We start from the raw sequence: 22108 nt of genomic DNA, 5'->3' as shown, positions 1-22108 counted from the left end.
AGAAGTGGTTCCCCAGCCACGGCGTCATTAAGATAAAACACCCAGGGCCGCTCTGGTGGCCTCGCCCTTGACATCAGGCTGGAGAATTGCCTTCCTGGGCTGCTGCCTATGTGACCCAAATCTCAGAACCCCAAAACAAAAGTTCACAGGGAATCAAATACTTAGGAATAAGTCTAGCAACACAAGCGCGAGACTTTTACCCTGAAAACTGTAACACTTTGCTGGAAAACAAATGAAAGGTAATTCTGAAAAATGGAAAGATATCCTATGTTCATGAATTGGAAAATGTACTGTTAAGATTGCTCTGCCGCTTGAGCCACACCTCAGGTCCCTTTCCTCTGGTTAATTTGGAGATGGAGTCTCCAGAGTCTCCGGACCAATTTGCTGGGGCTGGCCTCGAACCTCCACCCTCCCCATCTCTGCTTCCCAAGTAGCTAGCATTACTTATGCGGTGCCCAGTTGAGATCTGCTTCTACAAGAAGGCTGCCCACCTGGTGACATCTCTTCCCCTCCTGCACCTGTTCCTCGTCTGAACCATGGGGGCCATGATGACCCCTGTGGGTGTTAAGGTCAGAGGGGATGTGAGGTCTGCCTTTGTCTGCCCCAGGCTACCCTGCTGCTCCCAGAGAAACCACAGCAGACAGCCCCCTCCTTCACTGAGCTAGCCCCATGCAGTTTGGACTTTCACTCCAAAACTTCAGGCTACACCACGACCCGCCTCAGGCGTTTCACTATAGGAAAGGTGGCTAATGGGTGTCTCAACCCAACCTGCTGTGAGCGCTTCATTCACCCTGCTGTTTCCCAGCGCCCTATAAACAGCCAGCCAGTGAAGTGCCACATGAATCCTGCAGCCCCCAGGACACCTGATCCAGCCAGAGACCAAGCAAGTACAGTGTGGCCTGGGTGGGGTCATCTTCATCCTCACCATCAGATGTCCCTTCTCTGTCCTGAATTGTGGGAGCCCTGTGGGTCCTCAGTACCCTGCACAGGCAGGGAGGACAGCCACCATCCTGCTGTGTGGCCATGTATCCCCCCCTCCCCGTGCCCTTTCTGAACTGCAGAGGAAACAAATGACTGGATCCCCACAGGTGCTGCAGGTTTATTTCTGAAGATCATTGGGGAAGGGACCTCACCACGTGCAGTGCATGGGAAGCAGCCAGGGGACACTCACTGTCCCCACTGTGCCCTAACCCTAACCCAACCTGGCTGACACAGTGCCTGAGATGAGCCACTAAGACCTATGGGGACGTGAGCCACCTCAGCAGGGTCGTCCCAGCCCACTACAACAGGGTCTGGGTCATCAGCTGCAAACCAGGGGGACACCCAGAGAGTCACCACCAGGGGGTCCGAGAGGCCATATCAGATGCCACCTGAGGAAGGGAACCACCCAGAAGCCACGCTGAGACACCAGAGGCCCTTCCAGGGACAGGAGACTATGACCTCCCGGTCAAAGCAGGAAGATGCCTGGATTCAGGCACCTAGGCAGTGGTGACATCCTTGTGGTGACAGACAGCTGTGAAAGCTTCCTGGGTACACAGGACAAGAAAGTGCAAAAAGGTGATGACCTGGACTAGGACATTTCCAGGCCGGCACCCGGGAGGCTGAGGCCAGCCTGGACTGCAGCCAAGACGAGAGACCCCATCTCAAAAAGCAAAACAAAAACAAAAAAAACCCTGGTCTCCTGACCAGGACCTCTGGCGGGCCGGGCACGGTGGCCCTGGTTGGACAGGAGGGTGAGGCGTGACAACAACGTCCAGACCCAGCAGCTGAGGCTGTGCTGGGCTCGTAAGGCACAGGGAGGGAGCAGATGACAGGCTTGGGGACCCCACAGGATGGAGCTTCAGAACACAGCTCTGCTCCTGGGGACAAGCCGCAAGGAGGAGACGGGCATGGAGGGAGACGAGGGTGCCAGAGGTGTGGCTGGGCAGGTGCCTCTGCAGGTGGTCCTCCAGGAGGGTGGCCGGTGACACAGGTGGCTGGTGAGACAGGTGATCCCAGGCAGCACTCTGGCTGAAGCCATGACCACCTCCGGCCCGAGCCTCCAGACAGGGAGGCTGTCACAGGGCGAAGGCACCGGAGCAGATGCGACTGTAGACCGCCTCATCCAGGGGCAGGTAGTGGCCCTGCTTCAGGTCCAGGAAGAAGAGCCGGTCTGAGGTCTGGCGCGGGTCGAAGCCCTCACGCTGCAGCCTCGTCTTCTGGATCTTGAAGGTGCCTGGGCGGGCAGAGGAGGAGGCTGCAGGGCTCCAGCCATTGCTGCTGCTCCCACCCACCAGGCCTCAGCACAGCCACCATGCCCCACATGGGTGGCCTGCAGCCTCCTGTCCTTTCAATCCCTGTTATCCAGAGCCTCGTCCATGGAGGCCTCCCTACCTCCTTCACTATAACCACAGCCAGAGCCCACCTGCTCCCCTCTGGCCCCCATGGGATGGACACGAGTAATGTTTCAACAACAACAAACTGGGGCCAGGACTTGCCCTTGTCAATAAAGTTTTATTGGCACACATCCACACCCTTTCATTTACACATTCAGCTGGCTACCATATGGCCTGCCAAGCTGAAATACTGACTGTCTGGTCCTTTAGGAAAAATTTTGCTGGACACTTGTGGTTCACACTTGTAATCCCAGCCACTCAGGAGGCAGAGATCAGGAGGATCATGGTTCTAAGTCAGCCAAGGCAAATAGTTCACAAGACCCTATCTCGAAAATACCTAACACAAGAAAAGGGCTGATGGAGCAGCTCAAGGTGTAAGGCCCTGAGTTCAAAGCCCAGTCCCACCAAAGAGAAAATAATAGTAATAAGGGTATTTTTTCCAACAAAAGGCCCTGTGGACGGTGTTAACAGTGAGACTCACGGGTGGAGAAGAGGCTTGATGAGTTTGTGCTAGCTCTAGGCTGCCTCACAGCCTGGGAGCTGGAGTAGGAGGAACAAGTAGGCTGCTGAGCTCATGGACGGATGGACAGAGGCGGCCATACCTGTGGTGTCCACCTGGGGTAGGAGGCGCAGGAAGATAGGCCTGGCATAGGGCGCCAGCACCTTCTGCAGCTCCTGGTACATGGAGTCGGGGTCCAGCTGACTGTGGGGGTCTGCGATGGCCGCCATGCCTGCTTTTCCCTCCACTCCTGGAGAGAGAGGCTCTGTGAGAACCACACCCGCACACTGGTGCTACCCACCCTTCGCCCAAGCAGCGAACATTTGGTCCGGCCTCACTCCCTGCACCTGAGGAAGAGCGATCCCATTTTTCTGGGTGACAAAACTAAAGCCCAACATATCACATGTGAATGGGCCTCCAGACCCAGTGTTCCCACCATCAGCCAGGTCGTGCACTGCCCAAAGGCAACTCTCCCCTCCAGGTCCCTTGTGGCTGGACTCCCCTGGCACTTCTGCACCCCACAAGCACCCCTCTGCAACCCCAGCTTGCCTGGCACGGCCACCCCGTACACGGCCACGTCTGTCTGGCCCAGCAGACGGCTGAGCACACCCTCCACCTCGGTGGTGGAGACGTTCTCCCCGCGCCAGCGGAAGGTGTCCCCGCTGCGGTCCCGAAAGTACATGTAGCCCAGCTCGTCCATCACCAGCACGTCACCTGGCGGATGGGGAGGGGAGGGGAGAGGTGAGGCTCCGCCCACCGTCCAGCAACGGGGGTGGGGGGAGTGGGGGGTTAGCAGGCTCCGCACCTGACAGGTAAGCGCTGTCACCTTTGCAGAAGACGCTGTGTGCAATCTTCTTGCTGGTGGCACTCTCGCTAACGTAGCCATCGAAACGGCGCAGCGGGTCCTGCTGGTTGATCTGGCCCACCAGGAGGCCGGGCTCCCCTGGGGAGGAGGCCAGGCTGGGATGAGAGAGGAAGGAGGGGACCCCAGCTCCCCAGGGCTGGAGGAGGGGTCCTGCTCACCAGGCTGGCACGGGATGCAGAGGCCCTGGGCGTCCCGCAGCGGCTCCATTGTGTCCTCGTTGACCTTCACCAGCCGGATGGGGTACACATGGGTGAGAATGCGGCTGTTGAAGCCACAGGAGCCGACCTGGGACGGGCGACCGAGTCAGCCAGGCAGAGATGTGGCATGGCCCTCCCCACTGACTCTGCATCCCCTGCCCTGTGAGCAGAAACGCTCGTTCCACATGTCAGGCCAATGTTGGCTCGATAGTGGTGGAATCTGCCTCAGGTGGCATGGCCAGTGTCCTCCAGGGCTGGTCATCCCAGGAAGGGACCTTGCATATTCTTCGCACTGGGGACCCAGCGGGGAAGGAGACGACAGGAAAGAACCCAGGCACCTGCTGTGAACCCTCATCCTGAGGAGTTCCTGGCCTGGGGTGGGAAGGGCTCAGGAAGGATGGAGGCTGGGGAGGCCATGGAGCTGGTCTGCAGTGAGCCTCCTATCCGGCGGGATGGTGACCCGAGCCCGTGACAAAGCCACGTTGCGTGACCAGGACCTCCACTTATAGATATGAAACGGAGAATGGAGGTCCCCAAGGTCTCCCCGCCCTTCTGGCTCAGGGGCGCAGTCGGGTCGGGACTAACTGCGCACGGGAGGAGGGTCCGCTCTGGGGCGCACGGGAACCGCGCGGCCCACACCTTGCCGTCCATGTTGGCGATGCTGCAGTTGCACTCGGTGGCGCCATAGAACTCGCCCACCTGGCGCACGCCGAAGCGCTGCACGAACTCCTCCCAGATGGCCGGCCGCAGCCCGTTGCCCACAGCCAAGCGCACGCGGTGCCGCCGCTCGGCGTCCCGCACCGGCTGCTTCAGCAGGTAGCGGCAGATCTCCCCGATGTACTGCACCACCTGTGGGCGAGCGGGACGCAGGGCGTGGCTGGGGGGCCGCGGAGCCCGCGGGTCTGACACCCGGGCCTCCCCACCCATAGTCTAAGGGTGAGGACCGCAGCGCAGGGCGTTCCTTGCTCAGAACGCACCCCGGCCTGGTTGCGTCTTCTGCCCAAGTGGATGCACCCGCTGTCCACGCCTTAAGAAGCTCACGCACCCTGCCCCTAGCCCAGCTGTACTATGAGCCTCAGTTTCCCTGTCGCAAATGTGTGCGATGGGGAGGAGGGTGTTGGAAGAGGGAGAACAGTGCAGGGGATACGTAAATGTCACAATGTAACCCCTGCGCAACTAGCACAGGATAATAAAAATACAAGTGCGTGATGCTGTTGGCCACTCCCGAGCAGGTCTGAGATTCCAGTGAGTACACGTCCAGGCTTTAGGCCTGAACTGGACCCGGCGGGCACTCAAGGGACCCTGGCTGTCTTCGCCATCCTTATCCTAATTAATTCCAAACATCCGGCAGAAAGACACAGAGCAGGGCTGGAGGTGAAAATTGGATGGGAAGGGGCGGGGCCTGGGGGGAGGGGTAGGTAGACCTGATGGGTGGGGCCTGAGCATGAGGGGTGGGGCCTGGGCGGCGGGGATGGACAGCTCAGCGTGAGGGGCGGGGTCTGAGCGTGAGGGCGGGGCCTCGGTGGGGGAAGGGCTGAGCGTGAGGGGCGGAGCCTGAGGGCGAGGGCGGGGCCTGGGCGGTGGGGGTGGACTGCTGGGTGAGAGGGGCGGAGCCTCAGGGTGAGGGCGGGGCCTGGGCGGAGGGGGTGGACTGCTGGGTGAGAGGGGCGGAGCCGCAGGGTGAGGGCGGGGCCTGGGCGGTGGGGGTGGGCTGCTGGGTGAGGGGCGGAGCCTCAGGGTGAGGGCGGGGCCTGAGCGGAGGGGTGGACTGCTGGGTGAGGGGCGGAGCCTCAGGGTGAGGGCGGGGCCTGGACGGTTGGGCGGGGCTTCACCGTGCAGTTGTACTTGACGCAGTCATCCCAGAAGCGGCTGGCGGAGAACTTCTTGCGGAGGATGACCGTCAGTCCATAGATGATACACTGCCCGACGCCCATGATGTTCCCTGCGGAGGGCGGCTCCATGAGGGTCCCCCAGCCCCACGCCCATGATGTTCCCTGCAGAGTGCGGCTCTGAGGGGTCCCCGCCCCTCGCCCCCCATACCTGCGGAGTGGTACAGGGGCAGGCAGTCGTAGAGCACGTCGGCCTCCCGCATGCTGTAGGAGTGGTGGCCGAAGGCTGCGATGCGATAGTACCTGGGGAGGGGCGGGAGGGCAGCGCTGGGCCCTGAGACCCAGCGAATGGGGTGGGGAAGCCAGGTGGTGCATTCAACAGAAATAATTGTGATGGCGCAGTTGCCGCCAGGGTGACGGGGCACGGGGCTGAGATGACACACCCAGGACGGTTGGGAGATTCTGTCTGGGAAGGTGATGCAGGATCCCACACCCAGCGAGCAGCTGTGGGGATAAACCACGGAAGGGTGCCTGGACACCCTGGGGCGGAGGGCACAACACGTGCGGGGGGCCTGAGGCTCCAAGGAGCACGGTTGGTTTGATGCAGTGCTAGGGGCCAAAGAGGGCGACTGAAGGGTGAAGGGGAGACAAAGGACACCAGGGAAGGGGCAGGCCCTGTATTACTAGAGAATGGGTTTTATTCTGAGGGCAAGAGCAGGCACCAGGAGACTGAGGGCAGAGGAGGGCTGATTTAGGATTTGAAACCCTAAGGGGAGCAAGGCTAGGTAGGGACAGGAGCAGGGGTGGAGAAAAGTGGACAAATTGAGGGACAGGTTCCCCTGACTTGCCAAATGTGGGGAAGAGGTGGGGAGGACAAGAGGAGTTCCAGAACACTGGACACAGGGCCCTGAGATGGCTGTGGGCCTCATAGGTGGCCTGGAGACATCCCCAGACCGCACACCAGCAGGTCATCAGGGGTGGTCTGGGTCACTCTCTCCACAGACCCTCACCTGCTATGCACGACAATGGCAGCTTTGGGTAGCCCAGTTGTCCCCGACGTGTAGATGTAGAAAAGTCGGTCTGCAGGAGATACAGGTGTTGAGGCCCGGCCAGTGGGCAGTGGAGAGGAGACAGGGTGGGCAAGAGGGCCCCCTGTACTCACCGTCCATGCCCTTGCTGGGGGGCTGTGCCAGTGGGGTGGTGGTGATGGCCTCCTTCAGCATGGGGTCCAGGAGCTGGGTGTCTGGCAAGATACTCTGGGGCCCCAGGTCTCCAGAGCAAAATTTGAGGAGGCTCTTGCCCAGCTGCCCACTCACCTCGGCCACCGCTGTGATAGGAGCATGGAGGTCACAGTGGGACATGCACACCCACATCCCCAGGCCCCAGACCCAGCACCTGGCAGCCCCAGGTCCCCGCGTCCTGGTGGCCTCACCTTCTGCCATCTCCCCGCCGTAGATGAGGCCCTTGGCACCTGAGGTGCCCAGGCAGAAGGCCAGGGGCTCACGCCGCAGGTTCACATTGAGCAGCGCGGCCACCACGCCCGCTTTGGCCAGGCCTAGCCACAATCCCACGAACTCGGGCCGGCCCTCCAGGAAGATGGCCACCACATCGCCCGGTGCAAAGCCCAGCCGGTGGAAGATGCTGGCCACCGCGTTGGAGTAGGCGTCCAGCTGCGCGAAGGTCCAGCACGCGCCACTTCCCGCGTCCACCAGGGCCAGGCGCTCAGGCTGTCGCCGCGCCACTGCCTGGAAGATGAGCGGGATGGTGTGGCCTGCACGCCGGTGGCGCCGCAGCTCCAGGCGCACGCGGATCAGAACCGAGAGGCCGCTGGGGGGCGGGGGGGGGGCACAGTGTTACTGGTGGCCCCCTCCCCAGGCCTCCACATCCCCATCCAGGGTGCAGTGAGATTTGCTGAACCCTCTGGATTGGGGAGGGGACCACGGGCAAAGCCACCACATGTGAATGGGTCACCCTGTCCTCTACCCAGCTGGCTTGGTGGGCCTGGTGGAGCAGGCGCCCATGCTCTGCTTGTCACTCTGGGGATTCCACACGTGGCCTCCAGGCCTGCGTCTTACTGGCTCCCCAACCAGGTCCCAGAGAGCAGCCCCAACCCCACAGCTGCTGCGCCTCTGGTCACTCCATGGCACCAAGCAAGACAGTGACGTCTTCTCCACCCACCATGTGCTCACCCAGCAGGGGAGGGGTGCTCCTGCCCCAGGTGGGGCTCGGAGACGTCTAGCAGGAGAAATGGCAGGTGCTGGTGGCAGGAACCGTTCACCTGACAGTGGACAGGAGGGACAGTCTCCCTAGAGGAACCTGGTCCCCAATGACCATGGGAAGCCAGGGGCTGCCACTCATAGCTGGTAGATAAGGGATAGTTTTTTGTTGTTTTGGTTTTCTTTGTTTGTTTTTGTTTTTAGGGCTTGGGGTTGTGGCTCAGTGGGAAAGCGTGTTCAATGGGATCTGACACAGCAGGTGATAAACAGGGTTTTGGAGGGATGGGGGGGTGTTGGGATGGAACCCAGGGCCTCTCACACATGCTAGAACAGCACTCACCAGCACCGCAAACCCTGGAAGCCCAGGAAGCCCCTCCCGATGCCCTGGGTCAGGACCAGGTCGCTGAGGTCCCAGATGCCGCACCACACACCCCTGCTCCAGCCTGCTGAGCTCCACCGCCCACGCCAGCAGGGGACAGAAGCTAGGACTCTTTCAAGTCCCCTGTGTGCCAGGCCTGCCCTAGGCAGGACCCTCACTCATCCAGCACAGGTCTTTTCCACTGCTCCTCGCACACACCCAGCATGCTCTCACCTCAGGGCCCTAACGCTCTTCGCGCAACGCCCATCCATCGGGCTCCTCCCCCAGGCCTTGGCCCAGCTATGACCACTCAGGTGGTCATTTGTGGGCTCCTCTCTTGCTGCCTCCACCCTGGGTTCTGTGCCCCCTTCCTGCTCTACTCTTGTACGTGTGCCACTTATGGCCCTGCAATGCCACAAGCAGTTCACTCATGTCATCTTGTCCTCACCTCTCCCCCTGCTCTGGGTGGACAGGGACTAGTGAGACAGCAGCAGAGACAGACCAAGTCCCTGCCCTCCTGGGTATGGCCAGCTGCAAAACTAATCCACAGGACCATCTAAAAGGATGAGTCCACCTGAGCTCACAGTTCAGATGTGAACCCTGCTGCCTGGGGCTCTATGCTGGGAGGAGGCAGGGGGCCCATAAGGGAGCTAGGTCGTGGGGCAAGGCCCACTGAGGGGCCTCCCACAGTGACAAACACAGCTTTCTTCCGAGGGCTCGTGTGTTGGAAATTCACCACCAACCAACAGTGCAGAGGAGCCGCTGTGGATCCAGGCCATCGGGCTCTGCCCTTGACAGTGGGCCAGCGAGCTCCAAGGAGCAGGCCCACCACAAAAGCAGGCATGAGGCTCTCTGCTCTCTCTACCTGCCCTGGCTGGGGCCTGGTGGTCATGCACTTCCCAGTCACTAGGACTGTGAGTGACAAACTTGTGTGGTTTATACACTTCCCAGTGCCTGACCATCTGCTACAGCAACACAAGACAGTCTCAGACAGGAGCCACTGCAGAGAGGGGATGCGCTGTTAACCCCTGTAGGTTTCAACTTTTTCAAAATAAAATGCAAATTTAAAAAAATTCTCCCAAAGTTACCATTGAGGCCTAGGGTACATTTCTTACAAGAAGAAGGCCATTCTGAGCACCTGCCACGAGAGCTTCATGCTGACCGTGCAGCTCTCAGATGACACCTGTGCTGGGGACTCGGCCAGGTGGGTTAACAGGCAGAGGTCATACAGCAAGTTGGGCAGAATAGCCCAGAACCAAAGCCCCTCACGGGTCCCCTCTGCTCTCCTGTGGGCTGACACCAAGCTTTTGTTAGTGCCCTAGGCGGTGGTCAAGTGTCTAGGCTGCACCATAGGGCACTCAATGCATGCTTCTTACAGGGGGTGCTACGTACATCACAGATGAGGGGACGGAGCTCCACCAGACCAACAAAGGACAGAGCTGAGGTCACAGCCAAACCCTCAGGCTCTGGCCACCAAGGTGCCAAACAGCGACCAACGTGACTGGGCACGTGCTGTATGCCTAGCTATTTTAAGGGTTTCCTAAGAGTGACTTGGTGTCCTGACTCTGGGGACCCTTTGGGGATGTAAGTGTCACAGACACAGGGACAGGACTTTCAGCATGGCCAGCAGCCACAGTAAGCTCTCTTGCCACTCCCTCTTCTCTATAGAACAGCCAGAAACAGGAACTCAGGCTGCAGCTGCTTGCTTGGGCTGCACACGAGGGCCGGTAGCGGCTACCACAGCCCTCAGCTGGCCCCTCTGTGGCCCACGCCCGCCATTCCTCTCTCTCAAGGACGCCCATGCTGCAGGCATTCCGAGCTTTGTCCCAGCCACAGGCCTGGGCGCCACCGGGCAGCAGCCCAAGCCACCCCCAGCCTAATCACAAAGAAACCTCTATCCGGCCTGGACTTCCCAGGACCTCCTGTTGTCCATTCCTTTCATCCTGTGTCCCAGGACGCAGGCAGGAAGAGAGCAACAAGGAAACATGTGACCCGATTCCATTCAGGGAGCAGCGTGAGTCAGGTGGACAGCAGAGTGCTCACAGATGGCCAGAACCCAACATCCGCACCCAGCTCAGCCGGGCGCAGCCGCCATACCTGTTGTCCCAGCACACGAGAGGCAGAGGCAGCAGGACTGCAAGTTCCAGGCCAGCCGGGCTACTTGGAAGACACTGTGTCACACAGTGGGGAAGACGCGGATCTGGAGCCCTGCCATCCCTGGCTATGTGATTCAGACCACCAGCAAGACAGGATAAGAAGTCCCCCCTTCCAGAGTGACAAGAACAAGGACCAGTACGTGGCCAGCGGTATACAAGGTGCAACAGTTAGCTTCAGCTGCATAACAAATGACCCCAAAATTAGGAGCTGAAAATTACAGTTCCGGCAGCCAAAACGCTGGGACTGCCTAGCTCTGTGTGTGGCTCTGTTTCAGGGTCTACTGTGCACCAGGTGGGCAGGCTGAGGCTTCATGGGGGAGAAACCACCTCTATGCACACTCAGGAACCTTTCCACACAGTGAGGCAGGTGTTCCCTGAGAGCAAGCAACCAGAGATGGGGACAACACCTATATGGAGTCACATACTCTGAAAGACACCCACACAAGGTGTGAAGAACAGGGCAGGGGTCAGTGACCATCTTCAGGGCTGTCTCCCACAGCCATGTCAGGAAGTAGTGTGGACCTGCCCCACTGGACAGACAGAGCCAGGCATAGAAATTCCCAGAGTTCCAAGGGCAGAGGGAGCTAGGTCTGGATGGCCCAGGGGTTAGGAAAGATCCTCCAGGTAACTTATCCCCTGCTCCTGTTATAGGGAAGCCCAAGTGGGGGACAGGGCCACAGTGACACCAAGAGGGGAGGGATGTCCTAGAATGAAAAGGCAAGAAAGTCGAAGCACCCTCACAGCAACAGTAAATGCTACCCATGGTTTCAGGACAGGCTTGGGGTCACACTGTCTCTTCCTGTCACTTGCCACCAGTGTGACCCAGGATGAGTCATACTGTGCCTCAGTTTGCTCTTTAAGTTGGGGCCAAAGAACCTATTTCACAGGGTTGTTGGGAGTGCTTGCTAAAGTCAAGTCTGTAAAGTGCTTACCGTGGCATGCTCACAAATGTCATTTTTTCCCAAAGAGCAAGGGTGTGGGAGGGGCTTCAGAGAATCACTGTCTGCAGAGAGCTTGCTGAGGAGGTGACATTATTTAAGCTGTGCCATGACAGACAGTGAAGAGAAGAGAAAGAGCCATTCAGGCAGAGGAGCAGCAAGTGCAAAGGCCCTGGGGCTGGAATAAAGGCTGAGTGTGTTTAGCAACAGCAAGCTGGCAAGACTGGCTGGATTGGGGGGGAGGAGGGAGCCATGCTCAGTAATGTGGTCCAGCTTCAGCTTCTATGGACAATAAAGACCCAGGGAAGGAAGCTGAGGAGAACATTAGGAGGGGTCCCCACCCCAAGGGAGTGACCCTGACCAAGCAAGCCCACTAGGGAACCAGGAAAACATATGGAGGTGGCAGAGGCAGGCTGACAGGACCCTGAGTGCGCAGGGAGATTTTTATCCTGCCGACAAGGGGGCCACAGAGAATGTGTGACAATGCATATGTCAGAAAGGCAGAGGCAGGTGGAGGGACCTCAGCATGGAGAAGGCGAGGTCTATCAGGTTCAGAACCAGTCAGCTTGGGGGGGCCCTTCCTAACTCCCCTCAGTGAACCTCACTTTCCCCACCCTTAAAATGGTTTAGTACCTCCACCTCCCAGCAGGGACCCGTGTGGGGTGCAGAATTACTCCCTGGAACCTCCAGCCACACTTACATCCCAGAAGATCCCCTACAACTCCCTGAGCAAGCCTGAGACACCCCAGAATCCCTGCATACACATGACACCCGAGATCCCATCTCCAGAGACCCCCAGACAAGTACGGAACCTTCCACACGACCCTAGCTCTCAAATACACAGCAGTCACTACGTGTAAAGGTTCAGAGGAGGCACGCACTCTTTACAGACCCTAAAAGTCTTTACAGGATCCACAAGGGGCCCGTTCTCCCCCACCTCTGACTAGACCCCAAGAGTCTGGGCGGCCCCCAGAGACACTGAATCACCCCTGTGAGCCCCCAGGGGACTCCTGCAGCCAGCAAGCCCCCCAGATCCCCAAGACCCAGCTCCCTACAACTTCCACCAGCTACCCAGAGACCCGCAGGTTGCCACCCGCGTCCCCAAAGCAGCCCCCAAAGCTCTGATCACCTTAAACCTACCGGACCCCCAATGTGTCCTCTGCAGTCTCCCAGGAGCCCTTCAGTCCCCCCCAGGTCCTTAGGGACCCAGCAAGCCGCCCGGCCCCGCAGCCCGGACCCCACTCACAAGAGGTCCCGCCTCGCCGTCTTGCAGACGATGCGCAGGAAGCGCCAGCCGCCGCCGCCCACGTACACGCCGAAGGCCGCCGCCGCGCTCCATGTCCACGGCAGCCCCAGGAACCACAGCAGCGCCAGCGAGGCCAGCGAGGCCGTGCCCGCACCCGGAGCCCGCATCCTGGGGAGGTGGAGCGCGCTGAGGCTGCGGCGGCCAGGCCCCGCCCCCAGCCTAACCCCACCCACGAGCTAGCTCCGCCCCCATCCCCGGGCTGTAACCCGAACAAGGTTACTACGAACAGACCCCGCCTCCAGATCTGAAATTGGCCAAACCTCGAGTAGGTCCCGCCTCCCGACCAATCACTATAACAAGACCTTCCCTCTCCACCTGTCGGTCACTGTTCGCCCCAGGCTAGCCCCGCCCACAAGATAGCACCGCCCCCAGCACTAGGATTGGCCAAGCTTCGGATAGGCCCCGCCTCCCTACCAATCACTGTTCGCCCCCTCCCCGCCAAGTACTTCCAGCCCGTCACTCACTGTCAGGAGGCCCCGCCCCACCACTTAACCTTCCGGCAAGTCCCTTGACTGAAGCTCCACCCCCCACGGCCCCAGTCCCCGCCCCCGAGCCCCCGCCTGTCAACTCTCAACTAGATCCAGCCCCAGCCTGTGGCCTAGCTGTCACCTCCCCAGGAGGGGCGCACTAGGCCTACAACGCACCCAAGCCCCGCCCAGGAAGCCCGCCGCAAGCCCCTCTTCACACCTGTCTAGCTCCTAGTTCCTCATCCCGCATAGCCGAGCGGGGCCCCCTTCCGGAGGCGACGACCATAGAAACGCCTCCGAGGCCAGAGAGCCAACAGCCAACGAGACCCAGGGGGCTAGAACGGCCCGCCCAGGACGGCCGCCGTCTCCAGGGCAACCGCGCCTGGCCCCGCCCCGTCGCCGCGTGCGCTTAAAGCACGTGTGCGCAGCGGGAGGGGCGTGGTTCCCGGCCCGGCCCCAGATGGCATCCGAGAGCCCCGGCCCCGGACCAGAAATCCCAGCTCACGCCCAGGGCCGCCTGCTGCATTCTTGCCCCAGCTCGCCCTAAATCCAAGCCCTCAGGCTGCTCCGATCCGCAGCACACATTCCGGGGACAAGGAGGGTCTCGGAAGGTTCCGAATCCAAACCCAGCCTCAGTCTTGTGCATGGAGGACCCAGCTGATCCTAAATCCTAGTCCCCAAAGCCTTGTCAGTTAAATCTCAAAGTCTTAACAGAAGACCTCACCAGGTCCCATCCTTCCTGAACGCATCCCCCCCAGTCCTGTCTGCACCCCAGGACTAAGTGCTCACCCAAAAACCCAAGGAGGATGAAATGCACCCATCAGGTCCCCAAACGTCCTGGATCCCCCCAAGCCTGTCTAAATAGGGAGGATGAAATGCACCCACCAGGTTCCCGTCCTTTCTGGATGCCCTGCCCAGATCTGTCTGCACCCCGGGACTAAGTGCTCCCCCAGGGGCACCCAAACCCTCTTCTTGACATTCCCGGGCAGGGGTACCCATCGCCTGCTCCCTGGCTGACCTGAGGCCGCCTGCACCGTCCGCCTGGCTGCTCCTTCACGGGCTCCCAGCTCAGGCAGGGGCTGTGGAGCCAGGGTGGGGACCTCGAGCCCAGCCCAACTGGTGGGTCCCTCCAGGGGCTTCTGCTCCTGCAGCCTGCGGGCCCTGCTCGCTGCACGGGTCCCTGAGAGCGCGGCCCCGGGTCCCTCCTTCCCGTCCCCCTCTACGCCCCCCGCCCACCCCGAGGCTTGTTTTGCGCCCTGCTTGGCCGACCTTCCCGGAGCTCTCCTTGGGAGGTGGCCAGGGCCAGCCTCCAGTGCCTCTGTGCTGCGGGACAAGGCTGGGCAGGCCTCGCCCCGCCCCAACTCCAGCTGCCACACGTCGCTGTCGCCCTGGGTGAGTGGGCTGGGGGCCAGGGGACAGAGGAGGGGCCCAGCACCAATCACTGGTCCACACCACCTCCTCGGGCTGCCATCAGTGAGGATTTGCCCAGCTGGCCAGGCAGCACCATCCCATTTCACAGAATAAGAGACTGAGGGCTGGAGCTGAGAAATGTGGCTGGGTGCTAGCTGTCCCTTTTTCCCTCCGCCTTCCTCTTCCTCCTGCTCGAATCCTCCCCCATCTTCCTCTTTTTTGCTTTTGCCCTAATTCCCTCTTGGGTTGGCCCACTTCCTTTTCTGTCTGCCTCCCAGCCGCCTCCTCCTTCCCCTCTTCTTCCTCTCCTCCCCTTTTCATCCAGTGCGCTAAGCACTTCGTCCCAGCATACCGTCCTCAGTCTGAAACCCAACTTTCTCTTAAAGTGGCCCCAGAACTCTACGGGGTCCTTCTCCTGCTAATCCTCATTTATCCCTCTGCTTGCAGACCCTCCAGACCTCCAGAGGCACGGCAGTTATCATCCTAAAATACAAGATGCTCCCATTGCAAGCTGGGCTTGGTAACACAGGTCTATAATCCCAGCACTCCCCAGGCAGAGGCAAGAGGATCTTGAGTTCCAGGCTGGAACCCAAGTAAGTAAGACCCTGTCTCAAAAAAGAAAATAAGCCGGGCACTGGTGGCTCACGCCTGTAATCCCAGCTACTCAGGAGGCAGAGATCAGGAGGATTGAGGTTCAAAGCCAGCCCAGGCAAATAGTTCTCGAGACCCTATCTTGAGAAACTCCGTCATAAATAAAGGGCCGGTGGAGTGGCTCAAGGTGTAGACCCTGAGTTCAAGCCCCACCCAGTACCACAAAAATAAATAAATAAATAAATAAATAAAATTCCAATTGTAAGCCACAACCATTCCCTAAGACTTGGGGTAAAGTCCTCCTCCTTGACAGGAGGGCAGAATTTAGGCTCTGTCCTTCTCTGGGTGTCATCACCTCTGTCCCCTGCACCTTGGATGCCTGGTGGGGGTGCAGCATCCCCATTTCCTCCTGGGAGGGTCTTGTTTATGATGGGTGGGTGGCGGTGGCCTGCCACAGCCAGGAAGCTGCTTGGTACTTTGTGATGAAGGAAGTATAAGCAATACGGAAATAAAATACAGAAAGGTCAGGGTGAGCACAGCATAGCAACAGCGTCTCCCAAACCAGTTCCAACGGCCCCACAGGAGGACTCAGGAGCTGTGCTGGAAGGAAATAAGGCACATATGAGCTACAGAACCAGGGAAGAGGGATTCAAGTCACCTTGCATGAGTGTTCCTTCAGGAGAAAGGTGACATAACCTTTTACCTGCACTGTTTACCGCTCCCACAGGTGGGGTCCCCGGGGAAGGCTGACCCACAGGGTCCCCGGGTCTCAGCACATAGTGTCAGGGCTGCCAGGCTTGGCACACACTCCTGGCGTCCTTCTGAACATCTGCAGCGCAGAGGCGATGCTGTTCAAAGGACGAAACATTTCCAGCTTCGTTTCTTGGCTGACGGTTTTGCACGTCTCCACGTTCACAACATTCCTTCTCCCTCCCCGAGGGCAAGTGACTCCAGTGTCCCACAGCTGTTGTCACAAAGGCCACCAACACAGAAGTCTGTTCTCACAGCTCCAGGCCAGAAATCCAAAGTCAGTGTCCAGCCAGCACCTCTGGAGGCCCAGGGTTGTCCCTCAGCGCCACCTGCTCCTAGTGGCTGGAGACAACCCTTAACCTCTCACCCTTCTTTTTTGTCTGCATTTTGTTTTGGTTTCGCAGTACCCAGGGTGGAGTCCAGGCCCTGGCTAGGCAAGGCTGTGCCAAGGTGCTAACCCCAGCCCAGGACTCCTGTCTAAGTGGAAAGAATCCAGGTGGCGCTCAGAGTGGACACTTGCACAAGGTCTTTCAGGGCTCAGGGGACACCGCCCACAGGCCACGTCCAGCCTTGAGTAGGAGCTGAGGAGGCTCAGGCTGCCTGGGAGTCCTAAGCTTCAGGAGCCTCCTCCCTCAGCCCCAGGGATGGGGACCACTGGTGCAAGCCATGGTCCCCAAAAAAGAAAAAAGAAAGCAAAAGGAATGTAGCAATCAGCAGAGCCACCTGAACCGGGAAATGCGTGAAATACGCGACATGCGTAAAATGTGTGAAATGGCCCAGCGGGCCAGGCTGGCCGCTCCCTGGAGACCTGAGAACCAGGTCAGGCAGGCGGATTAAGTGGCCTAAGCGGGCACCAAAGGGGGCCCCTCCCCCCTGTCCCCAGCGCAGCCATGGTGTCCCTCTTCTGGGGCCGCGTCCTGCTCCGCAACAACAGTGACCAGGACGCGCTGGACACGGAGGCCGAGCTGTGCCGGCGGCTGGAGAACCGGCTGGTGCTGCTGTTCTTCGGCGCGGGCGGCTGTCCGCGCTGCCAGGCCTTCGCGCCGGTGCTCCGCGACTTCTTCGTGCGCCTCACTGACGAGTTCTACGTGCTGCGGGCCGCGCAGCTGGCCCTGGTGTACGTGTCCCAGGACCCCACGGAGGAGCAGCAGGGCCGTTTCCTCAAGGACATGCCCGACAAGTGGCTCTTCCTGCCCTTCCAGGATGGCCTGAGGAGGTGAGGCAGGGTCCGGAGGACTTCCTGGAGGAGAAGGCATCTTCGTGGGGTTTGCGGTGCTGGGACGGAGTGCAGCATGTGCTCACCGCTCCCGCTCCGCTCTGGGAACTCACAGCTCAGTGTGGGAGGCAAATGGCAAGGAGAGGTCAGGGTTCAGCCAGTAAGGGCGGTCCCCGAGGGGAAGAAGGGTTCCCAGAAGGCTGTCAGGACAAAGAACGTCCAAGTCGGGGACGCTACCAGATCCCAAAAGCAGAGGAGGGGTCACAGAGCCACCTTAACAGGTGTGGGCAAGAGCTCAGCATATCTGGGAGCCAGAGCAGGCTTTAGACCAAGGATGCCGTAGTTGGGTTCGAACTTTGCAAGGAGAGACCTAGAAACTGGACTGAGGACTTGCCCCTTCTCAACAAGACATGCTTTCATTCTTTTTTGCTTTGTCCACCCTGTTTTTCGAGACTGGGCCTCAATACACAGCCCAGGCTGGCCTTGAACTCATACCCTCCTGGTTCCCCCGTCCTCCTGATTGCTGGGATCACAGCTGTCACCATATGCAATTCTTTTTTTTTTTTTTTTTTTTTGCAGTACTGGGGCTTGAACTCAGGGCCTTCACCTTGAGCCACTCCACCAAGCCCTATTTTGGGAAGGGGTTTTCAAGATAGTGTCACGTGAAATATTTACCCAGGCTGGCCTTGAATCGTGATCATCCTGATCTCTGCGTCCTGAGTAGCTGGGATTACAGGCGTGAGCCAGCGGCACCCGGCTCTCAATTCATTGTTTTTTCAGTGCAACTTCTTATTATGAAAACATTTCCAGTGGTGAGCACCTGCCTAGTCAGCACTGAGTCAGAGAATTCAAATGCAGCAAAAAATTGAAAGAAGTGTTGGCAGTTGTCGCCGTTTTGACTGTCTACACCCGGTGTGGTTTGCATTGAGCCAACTGAGTGCGAGTGGCAGAGGTCGTGACTGTTGCACAGGCCAAGGGTTTCTGGCCATGGCACTGTCATGGGGACACTGCCCGTGCAGCCGAATGACAACTCTTTTTAAACTTTTCACAAGGATGTGTTTGTGTAAAGCAGGATAAAATAGGGAGAAATGGGGGAGAGAGAGAAACACTTCCTGCTCCCCTCTACAGAAAAGGAAAGAAAGGGCAGCGGTGAAGATGGCAGACAGACTTCCTATCAAAACTCGGAGCTGGGTGAGGTGGCTATGCCTGTGCCCGGCACTCAGGAGGCTGAGGCCAGAAGATCAAGTGTTCAAGGCCAGCCTGGGTGATACAGTGAGATCCTGTATCAAAAAAACAAAAGAAAGTTGGGGGCCAGTGGCTCACGCCTGTAATCCCAGCTACTCAGGAGGCAGAGATCAGGAGGATCACAGTTTGAAGCCAGCCCAGGTAAATAGTTCTTGAAAAAAATCCTTCACAAAAAAGGGCTGATGGAGTGACTCAAGTAGTAGATCGCCTGCCTAGCAAGTGTGAAGCTCTAAGTTCAAATCCCAGTATCACCAAAAAAAACCCCAGAACAAAACAAAACAAAACAAAAAAACAACTGGCACCTGTGGGCAGGCAGTGTGGGTTCTGGCCCAGATGGGGTTTGGTACTGGGTCTCCTGGGGTTTCAGACAGTTTCTTATTGACTTCCCCCTAACACTTAGAACACCGGAATCTGCGTGAGGGGGCTGTACCCCAAACATCCACCTCAGCGCCTTTGCACATGTGTTGCCCTCTGCCTGGGATACCCGTCCCCAGCTCTCCCTTCCTCATCCCACAGATGTCAGCTCAAAGGCCATCTGCTTGGAGTGGCCTCCCTGTCCGTGGCTCTCTACCCAGCTTAATATTTCTTTATGGTTTTCATGGCATAAATAATATGGTATAAATCATTTTCATAAATAATATGCTGGATGCTGAAAGGCCCTAGGGGAGACACGCTGCACAGGGTGGGTAAAGACGGGACGGGGGGCTGAAATCTGGATGAAACGGGGTCTTATCCAGCACAAGTGTGAGGTGGCGCTGCGGGCGCAGCAGGTGCAAAGGCCCTGGGGTGGGCGCAGGCCCGGTGGTTCTGGTCCTCGCGCGCCCCCAGTGGCAAGATGAGGGCACTACACTCAGAAGTCCTGCAGGAGGTCCGGGCTGGGGACCACGGTCACCACCCCGCATCTGCCCGCAGGGACCTCGGGCGCCAGTTCTCGGTGCAGCACCTGCCGGCCGTGGTGGTGCTCAAGCCGGGCGGGGACGTGCTCACGCGGGACGCGGCCGACGAGATCCAGCGCCTGGGCCCCGCCTGCTTCGCCAACTGGCAGGAGGCGGCCGAGGTGCTGGACCGCAACTTCCTGCAGCCCGAGGACCTGGACGACCCCGCGCCGCGGAGCCTCACCGAGCCGCTGCGCCGCTGCAAGTACCGCGTGGAGGCGGAGCCGAGGGGCGGGGCGGGGGGCGGGGCCGGGGCGTGGTTCTGACGGGGGTGTGTGGGGGGGCGGGGCCCGTGGGGGCGGGGCGGCCTGGAGGAGCCCTGTCCTGCTCAGGTCCCTCGGTTGGAGGGCAGGTGGAGGGTGTCCCCAAGGTGGAGGGCAGGTGGAGGGTGTCCCCAAGGTGGAGGGCAGGTGGAGAGTGTCCCCAAGGTGGAGGGCAGGTGAAGGGTGTCCCCAAGGTGGAGAGTGTCCCCAAGGTGGAGAGTGTCCCCAAGGTGAAGGGTGTCCCCAAGGTGGAGGGTGTCCCTGCGTGGAGGGAATGGGGAAGAGGGATTGGGGCGCGGGGTGGTGACGGCGTGACCTGAACACCCCACGGGAGGGGCAGGCAGAGCACAGGGCAGAAGAGGAGGGGATGGGGGACGCCTCTGTTCAGCACAGGGCTGGGGGGCTGTGATGTGGGGGTGGCGAGGGGGGAGGTGTTGTAGTGGGGGTGGGATGATGTCTGTTTTGAGCCCCACTTCCAGGAGGGGCCGGATTCTGGGGGGCGGAGCAGGCAGGGTCCCCGAAACCCCGGGCAAGAGGGGACAGGGTCGGAGGAGTCGCAATCCTAACCCTAACCCTAACCCTAACCCAGCGCCTGTCCTCGTGCACCTGCTTTTTAAGAATACCTAGAAATATTGAGACATTGCCCAAAATATTGCATTTGCAAAATTACAGCAATCCTTTACCAGCAGAACTTTATTTTGCAAGGGGTGCGTTTCACTATTTGGTGTCGTGTGTCCTGGGACCCCAGGCCGCCAGCCAGGGCTGCACCGTCCCTGGGGGACCCGTGGATCCCCGCGGAGTACGGTAGACTACAGAAATTAGAAACTCCGGTAGAACCACTCCCCGGCTTGGGACTGCGAGGTTGTCATTTCCGTTCGCTAAGTGACTGTCACCTCCCTTCTCTCAGCCTTCTTGCTTTCTTCAGGGATTCATAAGGCCAGTCCCACCTGGCAAGGTCCTTCCAGAAGCCAGGACCCCGGCTGGCTCTGCTCACTGACCGACCTCTTTGTCTTGGCGCCCCCTGGCGGCAGGATGGGGTGGTGCGTGCTCGGGGGCGGAACCAAACATGCAAATGAGATGTAAATCGCTCATCCTCTGCGGGCCTTCAGAAAGCGACGCGTGTCCATGGGAACTAGCAGCGCTACTCGGGCTGGGAGGCGGGGTCTGAGTAGAGGGGGAAGGGGGCCGGGGACAGCGGAACCAGGGGCCCAGATCTCGCTTCCTATTCTGGTCCATCCCGACTTGGGCCGGGCATCGGGGCTCAGGACAGTGGCGATGCTTCAGCCGTCCCTCACGGGCCTCAATGGGTGCATCTGTGACATGTGTGTGTGACCCATGGTAGTTGTGGCCCCTCCCCACGCCAACCCTAAAACAGCACCGTTAATGACTCTGGGCACTTTATGGAATTGTCCCCCCACTGGGGTCCAGTGAATGCCTCCACCTCCGCACCAGGCTGAGCCCCAGAAAGGCGAGTGCCCTGTCCTGGTCACCACGGGATCGCCCAAGCTGGGGACAAGGTGGGTGGGCCATCGTTATTTGCTAAATAAATAAATCCAAGTATGATGTATCTCGTGTCCCTAACACCTGTAACACGGAGCTGCAGCTCCATCCAAATGAGTCGCTGAGCCCTAGCTACTTCGATTTGCTTTTCTTCTTTTTTTTTTTTTTTTTTGTGAGGCTAGGATTTGAACTGAAGACTTCACGCCTGCCGTGAAACCCTTTTGTACCAATAATGTATGTAATTTTTTAAAAAAGGAAATACACCTGTGCTATGGGGAAAACATGGCACCCGGCTGGGGAAGGGATCAAGAGGACCCAGAGGAAAAAATAACGTTTCCTAAGTGTGGAGGGCAATGCACACAAGAGGAATTATTTAAAACTTTGTTCAAATTGTATATATAAGGCAGATACTGGGGTTTGAACTCAGGGCCTCACGCTTGCCAGGCAGGCAATCGACTCCTTAAGGGACTCTGCCAGCCCTTTTCTGAGTTGAGTATTTTTGAGACAAGGTCTCTTCTGGCACACTATTTGCTCCGGGCTGGTTTGGAACCATGATCCTCCTGATCTCTGCCACCTGAGTAACGGGGATTACAGGTGTGCACCCGGTTTGTTCAAATCTATTTTTAAAAAATACAATAAAACGGGTGCTTAGGATAGCAGGGATATGTGTGTACCGTTGAAACTCAGAACTGTCAGGATCCCTAAACCCAGCCGCAGCATCCACCTCCCCCGCCCCCTATAGAATAACCACCCGGCTCCACGCAGGCCCCGCCCCACCAAGCCCCGCCCAGGCCCAGCCCCTGCGCCAGATCCCGCCCCACCCTTCCACTGGCCCCGCCTCCCAATGCCCCCTCCAACTCTTCCACCGGCCCCGCCCGATCTGCGTCCTCCTCCAGTCCCGTGGAATGCTCCGCCCATCCCAGGCCCCGCCCACTGGCTCCGCCCACATCTCGGCTGGCCACGCTCCTCCGCTGACTCCGCACGGAGCCAGG

General features: G+C 59.1%; 2 protein-coding genes and 1 long non-coding RNA gene across 7 annotated transcripts; 2 read left to right on the top strand and 1 right to left on the bottom strand.

The window, feature by feature from the left end:
- Positions 1-1075: 1075 nt before the first annotated feature.
- On the bottom strand, positions 1076-14424 carry LOC141416543 (long-chain fatty acid transport protein 1). Of its 5 annotated transcripts, none has more exons than XM_074053495.1 (13): positions 14225-14424; positions 12680-12847; positions 7198-7592; positions 6928-7092; positions 6776-6845; positions 5977-6068; positions 5769-5878; positions 4576-4785; positions 3898-4024; positions 3680-3817; positions 3424-3588; positions 2978-3124; positions 1076-2215 (listed from the first exon to the last, which is right to left on the bottom strand). In XM_074053495.1, exons 2-13 carry the CDS (start codon positions 12844-12846, stop codon positions 2058-2060), a joined length of 1944 nt encoding a protein of 647 aa, XP_073909596.1. In that variant the 5' UTR covers position 12847; positions 14225-14424; the 3' UTR covers positions 1076-2057. The 5 variants fall into 5 exon arrangements, with proteins under 5 accessions (XP_073909596.1, XP_073909595.1, XP_073909597.1 ...); XM_074053494.1 differs by lacking the exon at positions 14225-14424 and adding an exon at positions 13427-13586; XM_074053496.1 differs by lacking the exon at positions 14225-14424 and adding an exon at positions 13427-13586 and having other exon boundaries at positions 3701-3817.
- An 82-nt stretch (positions 14425-14506) lies between these two features.
- Positions 14507-15958, top strand: LOC141416542 (uncharacterized). Its single transcript, XR_012441213.1, has 3 exons — positions 14507-14598; positions 15064-15209; positions 15790-15958. It is a non-coding gene; the product is annotated as an uncharacterized lncRNA (long non-coding RNA).
- A 406-nt stretch (positions 15959-16364) lies between these two features.
- LOC109695618 (nucleoredoxin like 1) lies at positions 16365-19619 on the top strand. Its single transcript, XM_020178247.2, has 2 exons — positions 16365-17173; positions 19331-19619. Exons 1-2 carry the CDS (start codon positions 16848-16850, stop codon positions 19617-19619), a joined length of 615 nt encoding a protein of 204 aa, XP_020033836.2. The 5' UTR covers positions 16365-16847.
- Positions 19620-22108: the final 2489 nt, after the last annotated feature.

The sequence above is a fragment of the Castor canadensis genome, chromosome 14 (assembly GCF_047511655.1).
Source record: "Castor canadensis chromosome 14, mCasCan1.hap1v2, whole genome shotgun sequence".
NCBI classification, from domain to species: domain Eukaryota; kingdom Metazoa; phylum Chordata; class Mammalia; order Rodentia; family Castoridae; genus Castor; species Castor canadensis.
This window is presented reverse-complemented; position numbering and strand designations above follow the sequence as displayed.

Excerpts from the sequence above, each read along its gene's own strand:
- LOC141416543 (XM_074053495.1), bottom strand. The coding sequence starts at position 12,846 with ATGCGGGCTCCGGGTGCGGGCACGGCCTCGCTGGCCTCGCTGGCGCTG. Across the intron at positions 6,846-6,927 it reads CCCCAGCAAGGGCATGGACG|ACCGACTTTTCTACATCTAC; the intron begins GTGAGTACAGGG and ends TATCTCCTGCAG. Across the intron at positions 2,216-2,977 it reads ACCCCAGGTGGACACCACAG|GCACCTTCAAGATCCAGAAG; the intron begins GTATGGCCGCCT and ends CTGCCCGCCCAG.
- LOC109695618 (XM_020178247.2), top strand. The coding sequence starts at position 16,848 with ATGGTGTCCCTCTTCTGGGGCCGCGTCCTGCTCCGCAACAACAGTGAC. Across the intron at positions 17,174-19,330 it reads TTCCAGGATGGCCTGAGGAG|GGACCTCGGGCGCCAGTTCT; the intron begins GTGAGGCAGGGT and ends ATCTGCCCGCAG.